This window comes from Cinclus cinclus, chromosome Z (assembly GCF_963662255.1).
Source record: "Cinclus cinclus chromosome Z, bCinCin1.1, whole genome shotgun sequence".
NCBI classification, from domain to species: domain Eukaryota; kingdom Metazoa; phylum Chordata; class Aves; order Passeriformes; family Cinclidae; genus Cinclus; species Cinclus cinclus.
The window spans coordinates 61657826-61677237 of NC_085084.1; the positions used below are offsets into that span (position 1 = coordinate 61657826).

At 34.0% G+C, this 19412-nt stretch overlaps 1 protein-coding gene across 5 annotated transcripts in view; it reads right to left on the bottom strand.

The window, feature by feature from the left end:
* Positions 1-19412, bottom strand: part of AP3B1 (adaptor related protein complex 3 subunit beta 1) — a 152485-nt gene that overhangs the window by 39074 nt on the left and 93999 nt on the right. For 3 of the 5 annotated variants that reach the window (XM_062513829.1, XM_062513826.1, XM_062513827.1), the window contains 2 exons: positions 13809-13881; positions 12857-12960 (listed from right to left, as the gene is read on the bottom strand). The exons of 1 other annotated variant lie outside the window; for it this stretch is intronic. In XM_062513829.1, the coding sequence (XP_062369813.1) occupies positions 12857-12960; positions 13809-13881 (177 nt within the window). The remainder of the gene's footprint in view (positions 1-12856; positions 12961-13808; positions 13882-19412) is intronic. One more of the 5 variants, XM_062513828.1, reaches the window with a different exon arrangement.

The following is a 19412-nucleotide window of genomic DNA, read 5'->3' on the forward strand; positions in this document are numbered from 1 at the left end:
TTAGGTTTGCAGTTGGACTCTGTGGTCTTTTTCAACCTCAATGATTCTTTGATTCTATGATTACCTGAAGTAGTTTAGGAGTTAGAAAAACAGAGTAAGGTGTCAGCCTCACCTTGCATCTTAATTATGAATTTGAAATAGTGGACATTGCTGAGAAGGATTAATATAGATTTTGGCATTGAGTCTAAATGACTTCAAAGAAGTTCTTACAAATGGTTTCTAGTATATTATTTTGATTTTTGGCATACAGCCAGTACTCTAGAGACCTCTAAAGTGAAAACATACTGAACCCTACTGGCCATAACATATAATCTTACAGTTAGATTTATTCTATAACAACTCCTGCATACTGGTTCTTTTCAACAGAAGCATCTAGCTCAAATTTTTCCACAGAAAAGGACATAATCTTCCAGGATAAGTGTATAATATAATTTAAACATTTCTACACAGTATTACTCACAAGCTGAAGTGAATTCTGCCTTTAATACACTGTATTAAAAATCTAGGACAGGTATTTATGAATGTCAAAATGTAAATCACATATTTGCCACCTTCATAAAATTATATTTGAATCTCATTCACTGTATTCTTGTTGAAGAATGCAACATGTTATTTTGGTTTCTATCAGGATAATCCTAATGCACAATAGACCACTCTCAAGGACAAAATCCTGATATAAGCACTGAACTCACTGCATGTAGATATCTGTATCAGTACTTCCTCAATGCAGGAGAAGAGTCTCTTGCGTGTATACTATATGTCTTATACATAATATTGATGTGCCAATTGTCTCCAAGTTTTATTTAATTGTAAACATAATATTTTAACCTAAACAAATCCATAGTCCTTAGAATGCAAAAAATTACAGCTGACCTGAGGCCATGCTCAGCTAACATGGTTTTTCTGTGTTTTGTTTTCCTTAAGTTTTATTTTCTATGCTTAAAAAATAAAAAACCCCATGCACTAGATAGTAGTCTGTTAAGCAGCAGACGTTTATTTATATAACCAATCACCTTCAGTTTATTTGTTTAAATTTAAAAGCATATTTCTATTTTTTTGACTCAGAAAGAAAATTTATGGTGTCAAATTACATATTCATCCTTCACAATGACATTTCTTTTCACACTTGTAAGAAGAAACACCTCTTGATCCCATCCAAACTGCTCAGAGCAATGCAAGCAACACCAAGCACAGCATTCTGCAGACAAAAACCTCACCCCATGGATGAAAAACCCATGGTTTCTAATGAAGGCCCCATCTGCACAGTCAGAGACACCAATGTAGGCAGTAGCTGTGGCCATGATTAAGACCTTTAACTATGTGGCAAATTAGCTACGTAACTTTTTCTCATCTACTTTTGAAATAATCTTGGTCCTACTAATTTAGAGTATTACTGCTACTATTGTCTAAGACTGCCACAGATTGTTAGCTCACTGAGCATAAATGCAGCAGCAGGAACACTGTGACAATGACCATTATTAAAACTTAGTCCATTTCAAAACGTCTTTTAGTACACAAATGTATGTAATAGTAGTTCAAATTTATGATTCATGTAGAAAACATATATTCTAATGCTGCTGGTAAACAGTAGAATGTCTTTGTATATTTTTTTCATAAAACATTCCAAAATAATAAAGTTTTACACAAACCTCCCTTTGTAGTCATGAACTCCTTATTGCACTATGCAACTTAAAAGATGTGGTTTAGAATTCTTACAAATGTACCTTTCCCCCATTCTTCTGCCATTTTCAAATGAAGAACATAGATGTCAAGGACTAGAAACAATAAGCAGCACTTGCAACTATACAAAGCTGGAAATGTTTCTTAACCCAAGTGAACAAAAGTTAAAAATGAAAATTTTTATCAACTTCACAGAAATCAATGTTACATATGAAGATTCTAGAACTAATTTTTTTAGTCTTAACAGGTCAGGACCCTGTTCACCAAGCCATTAGGAGAAAAACATGTAAAAATAAGGTGAAAGTCTGGACTAAAGCAAGCTTTTAAAAACTCATCTCTCTGATGATACTGTGTTTAATAATACAGCCTTTTAAAGAGTCTTTTGTCTCTCCAATATCCTATAGAGTCTGTGGCACAGGAGGGCAGAAAACATTTCTGAATTATTCTGATTTGAGGAAAGAATGGCACATCATTTACCAGCTTTTTTAAAAACAACCTTAACACATGTTAGGAGGTGGGTAATGGAGGGTACCCCCTTCCTGCAACTCTTAGCAAGAACTTTTAGAGCACACTAAAATACAGTGACATTATCTAAAAGATAACAAGTCACTCCATTTTAACAACTGCATTGTCCTTGCACTTCAGTTACACTGTACTGCTAGCCTACAAGTCATGTGGCAACATACCACTAGTGCGCAACAGGGAAGATATGCCTATTAGCAATAACATCTCTCCAGTAGTTGTGTTAGCCCCAGGCTTAGCTTTTACTTTCAATGATCAAATACTTATCTTCTCAAAAATGTTATATTCTTAACATTTTTGGGCGAAAATCTCAGTATTATAGTTTGAATACCAGGTGTTTCATGACATGTTGTGGTGATTCTTCAAGTAAAAGTGCAGATGCAGTCCTACATGCATCAGCCAAAACCTGGTTATTTATTTTTTCAAATATGCCAAGCTAAAAAAAAAATAAAATTTCAATGATCAAGACATTTTGTTAGTTAAAAAGCATTTACTTCTATTTCCATCCATATTTAACAAGCAGAATTTAATTTCAAGGCTTATAGACTCTCTGGCTAGTAAGATATATGTGGAACCGGAGTGACATAATTTAAAATTATAAAGGACCCCTATGCTCTTTGGAGTCATTCCTCTTTACAAAACTCCAAAGCTATAATTACTCATTTTAATTCCACCCCCCCTCCAATTTTTAGATGTATCCGAAGCAAGGAGGCTTCTAAAGAATTTGTGCCATAATAACTGGAGTCTTTGAGTGCAGAGACTATGAGAAGTTGTATTTTAAAAAACTTCCACCTAAAGCTCCAAATTTTCCTACCTATTCTCCTCAAAGTGCTCATCATAATCTCACAATGCTGTGCCGCAGATGAAATGTAAGAAATCTTAACATTGGGAAAAACTGAAATATTGTAACTTGCTGAACAACAATTGCATAGATAGCTTAAAAAGTAATTCTTTCTGCACACCTCAAAAAATAATGTATTAGGCATACAGTTATAATGAAATTGAATTGACTATTACATATATTTAATGTATGTTACATAAGACAGTATTCTAGGTGATATATAAATTTACATTCTATTTCTATTATAATTCTGGTTTTGCAGTTAAATAAACTTTGTTATTGGATCATAATTTACTGTAACCCTCTGAATATAAAGTGAACACTGATTAGCACGTTTTCTGGCACATGCTGTGTCTGTCACTAAACAATGTCTTATTTTAAATTCTGGTTCAGAATCACTGCTTTGACAACTACTGTCACTGTTCAAGGTCTGCATGAAGCTTCAAACTGCATATTATCACCCATTGACAAACTCGACATTTTATGAAGAGCCCCTTCTCACTCTGACTTATCCTCCTTATCCTGTGTAAATAAGTAACGATTCATTTTATAACCTTGACTTTAAAGTCCAGCCATTCCACCCTCTTTTTTCTTCTTCCTAAACAAGTGACAAAGAACAAGGAAGCTGATTGAAGGGGTCCATTATGTATCAACTTAAAGAAAGGCAAAGTGATTGATGAAACTAGCAGTCACCTTCACTGCTAGCTACAGCACCTGTATCCTTTTTGTCAAATGACCTGAAAATCCTGCTGACAGTTTAACATTCGCCACAAGGATACACTCTCTAGTACTGTAGTTTTGAATATTTTTATTTGCTCAGAAATCTGTGGGAACATTCTTTAAGATGGAACTACACATTTAAAACCAGTAGTAATTCATATTTTCTTCAGACAGATCTAATGCTTTCTTAATAGCTACCTGGCAAAACAAATAATACTTGCCAGTAAACTGGCAAACCACAGCTCCTCTGCAATTGTCACACATTTAAATTGTCCACATTATAATCACTTTTACAGTAAGATTTGCCAATCATGGTCAGAGAACCTTAGTTAATTTCCTATCAGAGAAGAAAATCAGTTTCCAGGTGTTAGACTAAGTTTTACAGCTTTTCAGTACCAATCATTCAAAACGAAAACCAACCAAACAAAACCCTCCCTCACACACCACTTTTTCTTTAATTATTATTTTTAGTTTTAAATAATATTTGGCTATTTAAATATCATTCTGGGTTAGCAGATCAAGTAAAACTTCCTTTTATTTTCAAAAAGAAGATTAAAATTGCCAAGCCCAAACCATTCCTACAGTAGTGAAATGGTCTTCTGCTCTCTGTATGAAATAAAATTTTCACTGGGAAAGTGACAACTGAGAGGCAGGAATACCTCAAAAAAATAATACCACCACACTCCCCACTCCAGATTTACTCCATGTGGGACAGAGCACCATTTCCTTTGGGCATTTATTACCTGTTAAAAACCAATCTTTTGGTGAGTGGCAGTTCAGGGTTTTTGAGAGCAAGCTGCAATATTTCTTCGGGTCTGCAGAGTCATAATTAAACCTGAACTGAGTGGAATTGGAGAGGGAAGGTCAGCGAGGTGCCGTATGAGAGATGAGGCTGGGCTGATGGGCACCAAATGAACAAATTATGATGGGCCCCACTCAATGTGATGAGGTCAAATGCTTGTTTCTACCCACTGACAGTTCAATTTCCCTGAAATGTCTCTCGGTTCTCTATGAGCTAATTATGAATGAAAAGTTATCAACTGCCCTCACCAAAAAGAGCTTTCTTGGAGCTTTTAATGTCAAAATATTGTTGGAAAAGCATGCTGGCCAGCTTTTTAGCCAACACAATACCTAGAATAAACTAAATACCACTGTTACACAATATAGTCTAAAATTACAGCATAGATATAAAACATTCTTCAACTACTGTTAAACACATAAGTAAGTTTTATAAAGTAAACCCATATTAATATTACTGTTCATTATCAAAAGAAACCGTGCTTATAGTTTTGTATAACAAACATAACTTCCATCCATAACTTTCAAATATATCCATGTTAACAATAATTTCCAAGAAAATAGTGCTGGATTTTCAGGTCTAAAGTAACCATGTCTAGGTGTATTTCATCATGGTATTTCAGCATAACTCTAAAGTGCCTGATAAAATTACATAGATCTTTCATGAAACTTTAGTTTTCAAAGTAGTGTCCTGATTTCCTTTTTAAAATACTGTCTTTCAAATATTCAAGAACATATGGTAGCACATACATGCAAAGTTTTAAATAAGCAGTAAACACAGGAACTGTTAAATACACACAGAGAAGGTGGATCTTTAAACTGAAGGGAAAATAGAAGTAAATAGACATTAAAATTGCAATTCAGAACAGGACTGTCTGAGAAATTCCAGACTACTTATTTGCCTAGAGAGATAATTTTTGATAATTTATTTGGGCATTATTATTCACTGCTTCAAATTTAAGAAATGAAAGAGTAGTTTAATGTTTTGATTCAGAACATTACTTTGTTTATCCTTTACTACAAAGCTCTTTCTATTTGGTATATTTACTTACAAGTTAGAAATTTTAAAGGAAATTCTTAGAAGTGATTAGAACTTTGCAGAATCTTTTTACATTTGCAATCTATGCACATACTTGGCACAAGTATGCACAAGATGTGACTGTCTGAAAGCATGGATTATACCAACTTCTCAATTATACCAATTAATGCAATGACAGCATGCACGTAGTTACAATAGGATGTTATCAGAGTGCATCTGATATGTATTGATTTATAAACTAGAATTATTTGTCAGATGTTTAGAATTTCTCATAATCATCGTAGAGATAATTTAAACAGAAACTTTTCAGTAAGTGTTTAGTAAAATTAAATATATTTTTAAGGTTATTTAAAGAAATTGTATAAAATAAGCAACTGCAAAAGAGTAAGAGAAATAAATCTAATGACAATGTTCAAAGCAGTCATCTATGTGTCCAACACATATAGTTGCAATATAAATGTGAGTCTGAAGGTTTTCATTAGAGCACAGTATTAAATTTATCAATATAACAGTTGCTGTCACTGAGGTTGGCATACTGTCTTATTAGACACACTGTTGATCAACTGTTATTACAACAACAACAACAACAACAACAACAAAACAGCTATGCTGCACAGAGTCTTCATGTTAAAGTACCACAATTAAGAACAGAGAACTGCAGTTCATTTCTGACAGAACCTTTTCAGGAAGTTGTTTTTTTCTAATTCTTATTGTAATTGCATTGTTCTAATCCTGTATTATAAAGGCAGCTGCTTGCCTATCATTCGTACTTTCCTCGTTAATCCTGACTCAGTGAATTAACCTTTAATTACAGCCGTTAAAATTGAAATGAGCCTCTTGTCTGGCTGGGGCTGCCCCCTTCCAATGCATGAGACTGATGAAAATTTTTAGGGTCAATGAATATGTCCCATGTCATGTCTGATAGATGCTAAAGATGTGAGGAGGTAAATGTTACCTTAGAAAGATGTGGTTGAAATTTTTAAGAGCTACATTTATTGACAAAATAACAGAAAAATACAGCTTAGGTTACCTTTCTCTTCTGTCTGAGTTATAGAGCATAACACACATTCAGAAACACTCTGTTTTACACACATTACCAAAATATACATTTAAAGAACAACTTAAGGAATCATCATTATGCATCATGCATGCTTGTTTTTAAACACTGGCACCAACCCTGTTCACATCAGCTCTACTTCAAAGAGCATAATATATGCATTTTTCATGTTGGAAAGAAAAAGAAACATTATTTTAAACTCTACCATAGACCTAACTATATCAACCAAACAAAAAAAAAAAAAGAAAAAAAAAAGAAAAAAAAGAAAAAAAACCAAGTTGGATTAGTTTTAAGGACAGTACTGAATTTTAATGTAAGGCAAAAAAAAATGACCACAGGTCTCCTCACAGCAACTTATTTAATCAAGCTGCTGTTTCGCAGTATCCTACACTTCAATTCCTATTTTATAAAAAGACTTTAATATTACAATTGCACTCTACTTTGCAATTTGGGCACTTTTATTTTTAAATACATTTGAATGCTGGGTTACTCTTTATAACTCAAAGATAACAGGAGTAAAACAGCAATATAGCACTGAATCAAGTTAATTAGCAACCTGGTTATCCAGAATACAATTACATTAATATACAAGTTGTTAACTACTTACATATTATATTTATATAATTATATTTATATAATTCATATAATTATAAATAGTATATAATTTGCAGTGTATACATTTATTTGAAGAAAATAAGTTGGAGATTTTGACGTCCAGATTTTGTTAAGAATGATTGCATTTAATATATATGAGGTGTATTTTTCAGGCTTAAACATTATCATAAACAGTATCACAAATACTTGTAAATGCATTTTTAAGTAAAGAATAGAGGTGGAATGGAAAAACAGTAGTGTCAAGGCAGGTGTTTTTTTTTTCTTTCAAGCCAACATTTTTAGAAGTATGTGGAGGTAAATTCGGAAAGGACATTATAGCTTTCAAACATCTGCTGCTACACATATTCTTTGTAACCAATTTAAGAACATCCACCTATACAGCAATTTTACATGAACCAAAAAAAAAAAAAAAGAAAAAGTATGTGGGAGTCTTTGTTTCATTCCTTCCTCTAGCTTGCCAATAGTTAATACCTGCTGATGAGCAGCTACTTTCATTTGTAGATTTCCAAGTGCTTTCCCAAGGTGAGTAAGCATCATTATCCTCATTTTTCAAATGGAAAACTAAAAGATTAAGATACTCCCTCCAGATCACATAGCAAGTAGTAAGCCAAAAATAGAACTCATTTTCCATATGTAACACACAGTTCTGTATCCACAGGACCACACTGCCTACCCACAAGCATCAGTCACACCTAATCAGCCACATAGCTGAATTTTGAGCATCACTAAGACAAAGTTACTTTTTAACTCCAAAATTTAAGACTAAGCCTTTTCACTTGCTTCACATGTACAAACTTTCCTAGGCACCCTACTAACATACATTGTAGAACATGGTTTCAATTATGCTTTATTCCAGTTTCAAATCTTGTAGGGCACAACAGAGACTCTTCCATATAGAGAAACCCCCATCACAAATGAAGCTGAAAACTGCAGAACTGAAAATGTATCTCTGTCTAATATGCAGTTATGGTCAACAACACAAGAAAAGTTATAACCATTCACAGGAATAGGATATATGTATACTGTCCTGTGGCACACCTACTCCTTTCACCTCCCTACAACAAACCTTCCCAATTCCAATCTGCACATAAAAACATGGGTTTCAGAATTATAATGAAAACACTGACTATATAGGAAAAAAGTTGTGATGAAGCAGCAAAGGGATAAAACTCCTTATAGGAAGCCAAAAACTGAGGGCAAATGGTAAGCTATAAAAATAATAAAATGCTATAATATGCCTGTGTTAACACAAAATTACAAAAACTTATGATAGAAGAGAAGATGTGGCTAATATTGAAGGTGTATTTAAAAGCATCTTCTTTTGCCTGAGTAAAAAAATTTTACAAACATCCTTAAGAGGGTACAGACATACTCACAGAAATGTAAAACTAATTATTTGAAAAACAATGGCAGTTGATCAAAACTTGCCTGAGAACAGTGGGCAGAAGACCACTGTTGCCCACAATCTGCTACTATCATAAGTGGTTGCAATATGTCTCTTTCCTGACAATAACAAATAAATGCCTCTTCTGATGTAGCCATTCCTGAGGTAAGCACTCAGACCAGAGCTTATATGAATGACAAATGTATAACAGTTACAGAATAATTGCTGCTAGCAAAGCTCTGGAAAAAAAAATGAAGTGCATACCAATAACTGTTTGGAAGAACTACTGTTTATTTCTCTACTGTAGGATTTGGAAAATTCTTAAAACACCTTATGCTAACCTCTCTTAGCAAACTGAATAGAAGACTAGAGCTGTTATATAACTCTTCATTGCAATCTTTGGGTTCACAGTATTTCTAAGCAGAGATGCATCAAACAGGAAAAGAATATATTTCAGAGTCAGTCTTAAAACTTGTTACAGTGGAAATACAAACAGCCTAAATGGACAAAGCCACCTAAATTATAAGAAAGTTTTCCCCTCTAAAGACTATGTCAACAACTTAGAAATAAAATACCATTTAAAGTGTTCTCCTAGTATGAAAATACCTTTAGTTAAATATTGAGGGAGTTCATGTTTGCTATTTCTCAAGGAATTCTCTAAGCCTGTAGTCAATTTAAAATTAAATGTATTTATCACCTGATTTGACAGGTCTGCAGCTTGACCTTGACTTTTGACAAAAGCTATTACTTCTTTTTCATGCATCACCACTCCAAAGAATGTCTCAAAGTGTAAACTGGTCAAAAGTTCTTTAGAAGATACAAAACAGAAAACAAGATTATTTACTCCTCCCTTCCTAAACAGCTCCTCTGGAAGGCCAAGTAGTAGGGAAAAATAAAACATACCATTGTAGCAACAACAATCACGAAAAAACAATATATTGACTAAAACCTTAGTAAGTAAAGCAGTACCAGTCCTATAATTACACTTCGATTCTATATGCAGAATAATTGACAGCAAGTTTGAATTGCTGCAACAAATATTTTTATAAGCACTTCCCCACTAGAACAAGAGTCTTCTTCCCCATGTGGTACACATATGTTTTATGAGATTTCCTTAGTCACCCCTGACCTTTTCCCCAGACAATCCTATTTGGGGCAGGGAAACAATCTTCTCCCTTCAAATACTACTCAGAGCATATACCTACACACTTTTTTCCTCATCCAACTTCTTCTCTCACCAGAGCTCATATAGACCTGGCAGTTCTCCCTTGCACTAACACTGTTCTGAACCATAACAAGTTTCTTGCTACCAAAGAAATATTTCCTTCTCACTAATTTTATTCATAGAAGCATGCAACATTTTTACCAGTTAATTATCCTATGCAGCATATTCAAGGGTCTCTACATTTAGGAGAGTACTTGCTTGTACATTTTTACCACCTAAAATCCTAATGAGGAAAGATAATCACTTGCCTGCATACAATGAGAATCCCCACAGAAGCCTCCAGTGACCTCAGTTACCTGGTTCACTTAAACCTGAAGATGAACCACATGTACCAAGGCAGAAGCATGCACACAGATTTACTACATTTTGCATTCAGTTGGAAGAAGATAATCCATGAATTACAAGAGAATTTTGTTTTTCCTGGAACAAACGATAATATGCATGCATGCATTTATATGAGGGGGAAATGTACTGTATGTAAACATGATGATAAAAACAAATGAGCCACCAGACAAAGCATCAGATTGTGCAGTTTATATTCAAGAATATTTTGGTTTTCTAGGTTTTCCCATAACTGTAAAACCATTTTGGTATTTATGCTTTCTACAACATTCAGCAGCTATGAATTTGGAAATTAAAAGTTTTCTAAAAGCTACATCCAATTACCATGCTGAGTGATTTGAGTAATAGACTGCTTGACATATTTCAAGATAAGTGGCTGCTACATTTCTTTGATATTAGGGACATATACTGTAGTTATCTATTTTTACCCCATGCTTTCCGTTGCCTAATAATAAATTAATTTCTCACTGTTAGCTTGGCATGTGCCCTACAGCTATATTCACTTTCTGTTTTCACACTGAAGGAAGAAGTTTTCAGAAGTGTTTTTAGAATTAGCCATCACAGATTAAATTCAAAATACTATTTGAAGAGGCACATTCTCACATAGTCTTAAAAGCTTGTTTTAAATTTTTATTTGCAGGAAATTACCTGGTGGTGCTGAGCAACATGGAATTATAGTTATCTAACTACTTTCATGCATGTAAGACTTTATAAACCATATGGCTATAATTTGAAGGAATGAGTTTTAACCTTAGTATTTAATTTCTGTTGCTCCCTGGTGCAGAAGACAGCAAGGGACCTAATGTACCTCTGCAACTACCAATAGCAATGAGAACTGAGTGTAAATCAGAAAACTGAATACTGACCAAAACATGTAATCACTATCCAGGCAGAAACAATTAATTTTTACATGATCCGGGCTCTTTCCAGGGCAGACAGAAGGAGGAAATGTTGCAGTTTCTTCACTGGCTACCAGACCTCTGTAATACTAAGGAGGCATTTTGCACAGTCATCATACAGAACAACTTCTACTCTTCAGCCCACACCTTCTAGCTCTGTTTATTGAATAGCTCTGTTCCTTTGTAGTTGTCTTCAGAAGAATGGGTAAAGCAGTGAACAGCGGCAATCATGAGGAAGGCAAGCATGAATATGGGAATGGAATATATGTTCATGTACTGAAGACAATGAAAGGAATAAAGATATTGGCTAGCAGGGTCTCCTAAGCCTCTGGCATTACAGATTGCTATCTCTAATTTTTCCTCAAAGGTGATAATTTTGAATTAAAGCAGACACCAGAGTCATTCTTAAGATAACCCAGAGTGAGGTAAATATATGACAGCTTGTGTTTTGAGGTGTCAAAGCCATAAAGGGTCGCAGAGAGGCAACTGAGCCGTGCAGTCAGAGCAACACTGCAGCTGCTGTTAAACACAGACTTGCCACCTAACTGTATACTGTTCCACAGAATAGCATGGAAGAGAATTTTTTGCATCTTCAGACTGTGACATATCAGTGACTACACATCAGTTGTAGTAACTGCATGTCCATGGATTGTTTGTGGCCTGCTTGAAATTTACATCACACACCAAATCTCCTAGACAAGGCTAATTATCTGAAAGTTTCCTATTTCAGCACCAAATCTTGAAGCCTGTAAACATGAAACAGAATCATAAGCAAAGGTTTTCTTCTATTTCTTGAGTCAAATCACTCATGCAGCTCTATTATTTAAGAAATATTTGATGTTGCAAATTGCTGTTACCTATGGAAGCCCAAAGTAGGTTACCAGTGACCATTAAAGTTGCAGTATAGTTTCTAGACATCAACCTCATTATAAACAAGGCTAGGCTAAAAAAGTGCCTGCTTCTCTGGCATTTTGTCTGGTCACTTCTATCCATTTTCACAAGGATATGTACCCTATGTAATACCACTGCAATTTCTATTTAAAATGCAAATATAAATTGGATACACACAAAATACTAAAAAAAACTCAAGTGAAAGAGAACAAACTACTATCCTTTCCCACAATAAAGAAAACCCTCTTACCTCCAGGAGTTTGCTAACCTTAATTATACCTATAGTTTTGAGATTCCCTAATGGAAAGTGCTACAAAGCACTAACAGAATGAATCATGACACATACTGATACACCACTGATTGCAAATCTATACCCTTTTTATTTGCACCCAGGGTCTATGTTTCATATATTTAAGAAAAATTACTTCCAAGTAGCAAAACACCATGATTGGAAGCATGTATGGTAAACAAACAGAGAGAGTATTAGCAAGTATGTGATGTTCTTGTAGCTTATTTTTGATATTGTAGCAAATAAATCATTTAAATACCTGTAGTTTAGATACTTAATTTCTGAATTAAAGTTTCCCCGGAGGCAAAGAAAAAGACAATTTGGAAGAGGTTAAAAATCCTTCAAGGAATCCTCCTCAGATATGCAATATTCATACTTTTCTCCACATTTCAGGATGCAATTACAGATCAAAAAATGCTGCCACACTTGCATGTAAAACATAAATTCATATAAGACTTTCATAGGTGAAAGAACATTTAAAAATAATGACTGCCTCAAAACATGTGAAATGCTTAAACTGATATGCACCCTCCCACTTTTTAAGGGCTACTTACATCGATGACTGATGAACTTGACAGACTTAATCCCTCTAGATCTGCTGCTAAACTCGGGGACAAAACAGCTGCTCTAGGAACTGCCACAGGTGTTACAGGACAAACTAGAAGCAAAAGGGCAAGAGACATTTAAACTGAAAAACAATTTAGGATACTGGGAAAGACCATGATTTTTTTCATTGCATAGAAAGCGTTTTACATCCTCATCTAAATGTTACATTCTTGTATAAAAGTTTCTAAATATTAGATTACTTTTCCAGACATATAGCCCAAATACTCAGAATAAGCAGTGAAAATATAAATACAACTCATACATGTAAGGATCATGTGATTTACTTCATAAGTGTTTTCTCCTCCTTTCCCATTTTTTCTCTATTATCCTTCAGTTTGATAGATACTATGTAGCACTTTTTCATTTACAGGCTACATGCAAAGTACATGTTAACACAGTTCTGTGATGTACTGCACCTACAGAAGTAAACTTTTAAAATGCTACTGCAAATATAGCCAAAAAACAGTGCCAGCTTTATCTTATCATTCCAAGAGTACCATTTCACATTGTTCTTCACAAATTTGAATGCTAATGATTTTTAGCATCTCAATATAATACCATAATTGGCTCATAGATTGCACAGGTGTTGTACAAGCAACATCCTTTATTACCTGAGAAAATAAGCCCACTTTAACAGAAAACGAGTCCAGACACATACAAATTCTCAAAGTAAATGTTTTATACTGTGGTACATTCTAAATTCTGAAACAATTTCTCAATTATGAAACAAAATCTTGCAATAACTGTGCTTAGAAATGACTTGATAGTCTAAGTATTTATTTCATCTGGAAACTGGTACAATAAATTAACAGAACCACTGTTTCAGACATTTAAATTCATTGCATTAATAGAACTGAATTTACACCTTGGGAAAAACGAGACTTCAATCAAGATACTTACAATCATCTAAATCTAAGAGAAACATGTCTTGGGTTTTTGGATTCTTTCTATCTTGTACTGGTTTTTCTTCTTTCTGTCAAAATAGATGAATATTTCATCTGTCACCATATCAGCAAAAAAAAAGCATTTAGTACTTTTATAAAGCAAGTGCATATATTTTACTAGTGTGATAAAGCAATATGCATCCATTTTCAGGGCTTGGCATCCAGAGAATTCACCTGCTGGGGAAGACTTGTTTGTATAGCTAAATTGAACCTAAAATCCACAAATGAATTTCTGTGGCCCCTGTATTTGTTTAATATCAATCATTGTTGCTACATAGAAAATATTTGGTGACAGATCAGACACTTCTGTTAAGACCATTAAAAGAAAAAAAAAGCTACTCTCTCTTAAAGAAAAAAGATCAAAAGATATGGGTACTAACATTTCTGCTTTAATATGAAAAACAGGTCAAAATCCATTCAATATTAAATATAGTGTTATCTGCACTTATCTAGGAGCATGGAATTCTGTCCAATTATCTATTGTGATTTACTTAACAGAAAGTTGATTTTTGCCACCAAAAAGTTTCAGTTTTAAGCCTTGAGATGAGTTCTAATAATAACTAGCTTTACTTTAAGTAAAGACTAGAGAAGTAATAATCCCAGTGCCTTGACAGAATATTGAAACAAAATTTGTTTCAATACCTAAATAAAAAGTTCTAAACAAATCTTGTAAATGTTGGCCATACCTACAGAGCATGTCTAGACAGTGGTGATTCAGGAAAGAATTCACTGTTACAACTCAGTACAGACTGACAAGAGGGTGGTTTAGTATGAAGCATTGATTTTTGGTTGGAGACAGAACCTTGTGTGTCAAAGACTTTTGACATTATGTCATTCCTACCCACTCTAAAGCATCTTTCATTTGTGTCAGCTGAAGAATTTCTTTTACCTTCATCCTCTCTGGCTCACATACCAAGCAGAAGGCTTTGCCATTTTTTTAGAAAATATGTTAACTGCCTTTAGACCTTAAAGACATTGCTCACTACCAAATTATTGCAAGTAATTTAAATGTATTTCCAGGAGTCACACTTTCTAGTTTACTTGTTTCCTCTTAAGCAGTACATGACAGCCAAATAAATACACAAATATAATTATTTTACCACTTCGAATAAATCAACAGGTCTAAATAAATCAGTAAATCCCTTAATGCCCATCGAGGCCATAATTTCTTGAGCATTTGAGACACTCAGGATACAAAGTGTGGAGTCAACTCAGCAGCTAGAACCACTTCCTTTAACCAGCACCATAGAAAAAAATGACGCCTCTTTTCTCACAAGGTGCGTTCCCTTTCTTCTGGTCTCCCAGCTTCACAGTCAGTAGCAAACAAATGATAATAATGAGTTAATTTTTTTTTCTATTTTGCAAGAAATTCTATGGTTCCCTCCAAAGAACATGAAAGAAACTTGCCAGTGTTCTCACTATTTGAAGCCATTGATGTTAATGACTGCCAGGTTTGACCTTGGCCAGGATGACATTGCTCATCATGTTCTTCCTATAAATACCATGGTTCAAACAGAGCGTAGTCACTTACATGATCCCTACAGATATGCTTCAGGTATTCTGTGAGAAGAATCATCTTGTGGACTAAAAAGAACAGGAGCTACTACTTTAAAAGTTATTTTAACATCATCATGGTTCGATGGTCCTTATCTCTATGGTAATTGAGTGCTCTACTACTGCTGATTTATCTGAAATCCAAAACTTAGTTGGACAAAGAAAATATTACAAAATAGCTTTAAAATGGCGCTGAAGGTGTACCATTTCTTAAATATTTTGTCCAGAATTAGTGAGGGACTCTTGCAGAACCAACTTTCTTGAATTCCATTCTGCTCACCACTACCAGACCTTTCTCTTGAGTTGTATTTATTAACAGGTCACTAAGCTTGTTTTGGCTACTTTAGTTTTAAATCTGTTAAATAAGGACAAATAGTATATTTCATAAGCTACAAGTTCTACTTGAATTATTCATGTCAGAGGCACAATTTCATGACAATCCTTCTCATTAATTCAAAACTACTTTACAGCATCATTTGGTGAATATTTAACCCTGAATCTTGGGTTTAGCTGTTATTTCCAGCACTTTTACTATAAATTATGTATCACAACTTTTTTCCTCAACTAGAAACTTTTCAGAAACCAAAACAGACTAAAGGAGAACTCAGTTAAACAAAAGACAAATATATTAAAGATACCTTCAATTTCTGAACTTTCACCCTTTGTCCCCACTTATCCATAAGATACAGTTCCACCTTCAATTATGATTAAAATTCAAAGCTACAGCTTCATATTTGCTAAATATTTCCACAGAGATGGGATATCTCCATTCCCTTTTATTATGCAGCCAATTAAAAGTCTCTAAAAAACTGGCTCAGCCCAGACAAAAACCACACAAGGTTAAGAATTCTATATGCTTCAGTACAAGTTTCTAAAAAAACAGGAGTCACTGCCAAAGAATCCTCTTATTGTTTACTGAAGACAACTAAAATGGGCATTCTAAGTCACAATACCAACAGTATGCTTCAGTTTGCTTTTTTCTGTGACAAACACAAAAAGTACACAAAGCTTGATGAGTTGTTTTATAAGGTGAAATCCATCTCAGCACTGATATTACTTTGAACCTACTACTTAAAAAACGTTTAAAAATGAGGGGGAAATCCATCAAGAGAATTTACTTCTTACACTTCAAAACAAAATAGAATGGTCCTAAAATTAGGCACAATTAAAAAAATTATTGAACCAATGTATGGCAAGGAAAACTTTCACTGGACACATTATTAGAAAACTGCATTTAAATGTATCAGTTAAATATGAAGAACAAGCAAGCAAATAATTCCACCAAGAAGAAAGCAAAAAAAAACCTCAAAAACCTGACCCTACCAATTGGGAAATGTAAAATCAAGAGCTAATTAAATCAACATAAAGCTAATGTTTAAGTGTGATCATGTCTTATTTCCAGCTTAAGTTGAGTGTTCAAGCTTAAGAGAATACTGGGCTACTCATACATGTGTTTGGGTGCTATATATACACAAAACCATAACTATTTTCATGCTTGTATGTATTTCTACATATGGGTATGAACATTAATTGTGTGCAATTTGTGTGCAATTGTGTGCAATTGTGTGCAATTCTGTATAAAACACAAACTAAATCTATTTATGTGGGTCTTGCCTATTACAAACATGATAATTTTAAATTTTTTTTTTCCAACAAAAGAAAATTGATTGGCTATCTATGACCAATAAACAGCCAATGACTGCAGATAATTCAATTGAGTAAAAAAAGCTTTGCATTTGTAATCAAGACAATAAAAAGGTTCTGATGTATCTGACATTTTTCTGTAACACAATTTTTCATCCTTTTTTTTTTTTTCTTAAAACTAAGCCTACAATATAACCCAAACAGTTTTCTACCAAGAAATTCCACTATGGGAAAAGCAGAATACTAAACAAAGAAGTTAAGGTATATTCCATCAAACATTTCTCCATTTGCAATTCATCTTGATAATAGAGATAGAACCTGGTAAATGCATATAGGACTTGAAGCAAGAGATTTCTCTTGCTCAATGCATAATTCATGTGCTCCGCCTGCAAAGTGTGTAAAATGAGAATTTCACACCGCAGCATGAGCCATGGAGCTGCAGAGAAAAGGCAGATGAAATAATATTCTGCTGTGTGAATTTTATTTCTTATCCTCCCAATATTTATACAAAACCATCACTGACAATCCAAATGCATTGACAGATCACCCACTGTTTCCATTGTGTTAGCACTTGAAAGGAGATCAGGCAGAAAGATAGACAATTTGTTTTTGTATATTTTTTAAATAGTGGATCAGGTTTTTAACAGCTGAGTGACTGTATTATACTTGTAGAAAGAGGTCAACAGTAGCTGATTTTAAAACCCGCTGTAGAGACACCTACTTATACATGCATCATACTCAAATCTGCATTTCAGCTCTACAGTATTTATGCTTACAGTATAATATGCATCTGAACACCTCAAATTATCCATATTTCAAAATAATATAAAAGACTGCAGTAGAAGAGACTGACTTTTCTTTTCACTGCAGCTCAATTACAGTGAACACAACAGCTTTTTCAAAATGATTTGTCAGGAGAAAAAATGCTAAATCATTTACAATATATTCCGGAAAATAATCTGATTTTTTTTGCAGCGTATTTTAATGCCAGTAAGTGCATGGATGTATGTAGAAATTAAGTCCCAGTGTGAATATAATAAAACCTTTTTTATTAAGAAAATTCTGCAGAACATGGCAATGGCACCCAACACAATATATATCGAGTGATAAGCATCACCCAAAACATCTGCTATATAATATAGTTCATAACATGTGGCAAACTGAGAAACCATAAAAATAGAGCTCACTAACCACAACTTCTTCTATTACTGTGTGTTTCAGAAAATATTTTTCAGTTTTACTGGAAATGAAATCCCAATGAATAATCTCCCCATATAAACTGCCCAGCCTAAGAACACACTATAGCAGAATAACGTACATATCCTTTCTAATGACAAACCAGCAGAATAAAACATGCATTTCTGAGAGCCTGGTAGAAACCATCTGTTTCCTGGGTGGTCTGCAAATAAGTCAGAAAGGAAGCAGAAAATAAATATGTGTAGTTCCTTTAAAATGTATTTTGACACAAAGGGGTCTATATATAAGACTATACTACTCTTTAAAGTTTGTTAAAAATGTTTTTTTTTTTTTTTTCTTTTCAGCTTGGAAGGTGTTATCTAGATTATTATCAGTTACCTTCATTTATCATTACAGGGCTCAAAACAGATTTCTCTCAAAAAAACCTATTATGCTAGTTAGCATAGAAATCACCTTGAATAAAACCTGCAATTCTCTTCCCCCACCCCCTCATCTAAATGTCTAAAATAAACAAGGACTAGAAACATCTGAATGCAGGCATCGACCATGGTTTAAGCAGAAAATAACTTCAGGGTTCCAGGGATTAATATCATATACTGAAACAGTCCTCCCTGTTCAAGGAGATTAAATTAACTGCCCCCTTCCCCTTTACATATGACCATTGCTGTTTACAGTTCATCAGCCACAGTTTGTTGCCCTTATAATAAATGTGCTAATTTCTAAATGAAAAAGAATATAAGGAACATTTTGCTTCTGCACAGTGAGCTCTATGCTGTCTGCTCTTTTCAATAATCTCCTTGCTACTTTTCTTGCTGCCATGCTTATAAACCCATTGGTATTTATTTTAATGTCTTGTACGATATTTAAAAGCTTTGAAATTTTCCCCTTTATCCTTTGACTCTACTCATATCAACTCTTCTGTCAACTGCTTAAAAATACTTCTTCCTAATACATTTGCTATTAGTTGCTTCTTAATCAAGTAAGACTTCAGAACTACTGCAACATTCTTTCTCTTCTCTTAAAATCCAAGGCTTTGACAACTTTCCATTGACTTCAACAATTCAATCTCAAGCTTCTTGGACATTCCAGTTCTCATATTCAGTGTATTTGACTTCACACATTCTGCTGTTTTAAAACAGAAAAAGCTTTTTTATGTTATTAGTCC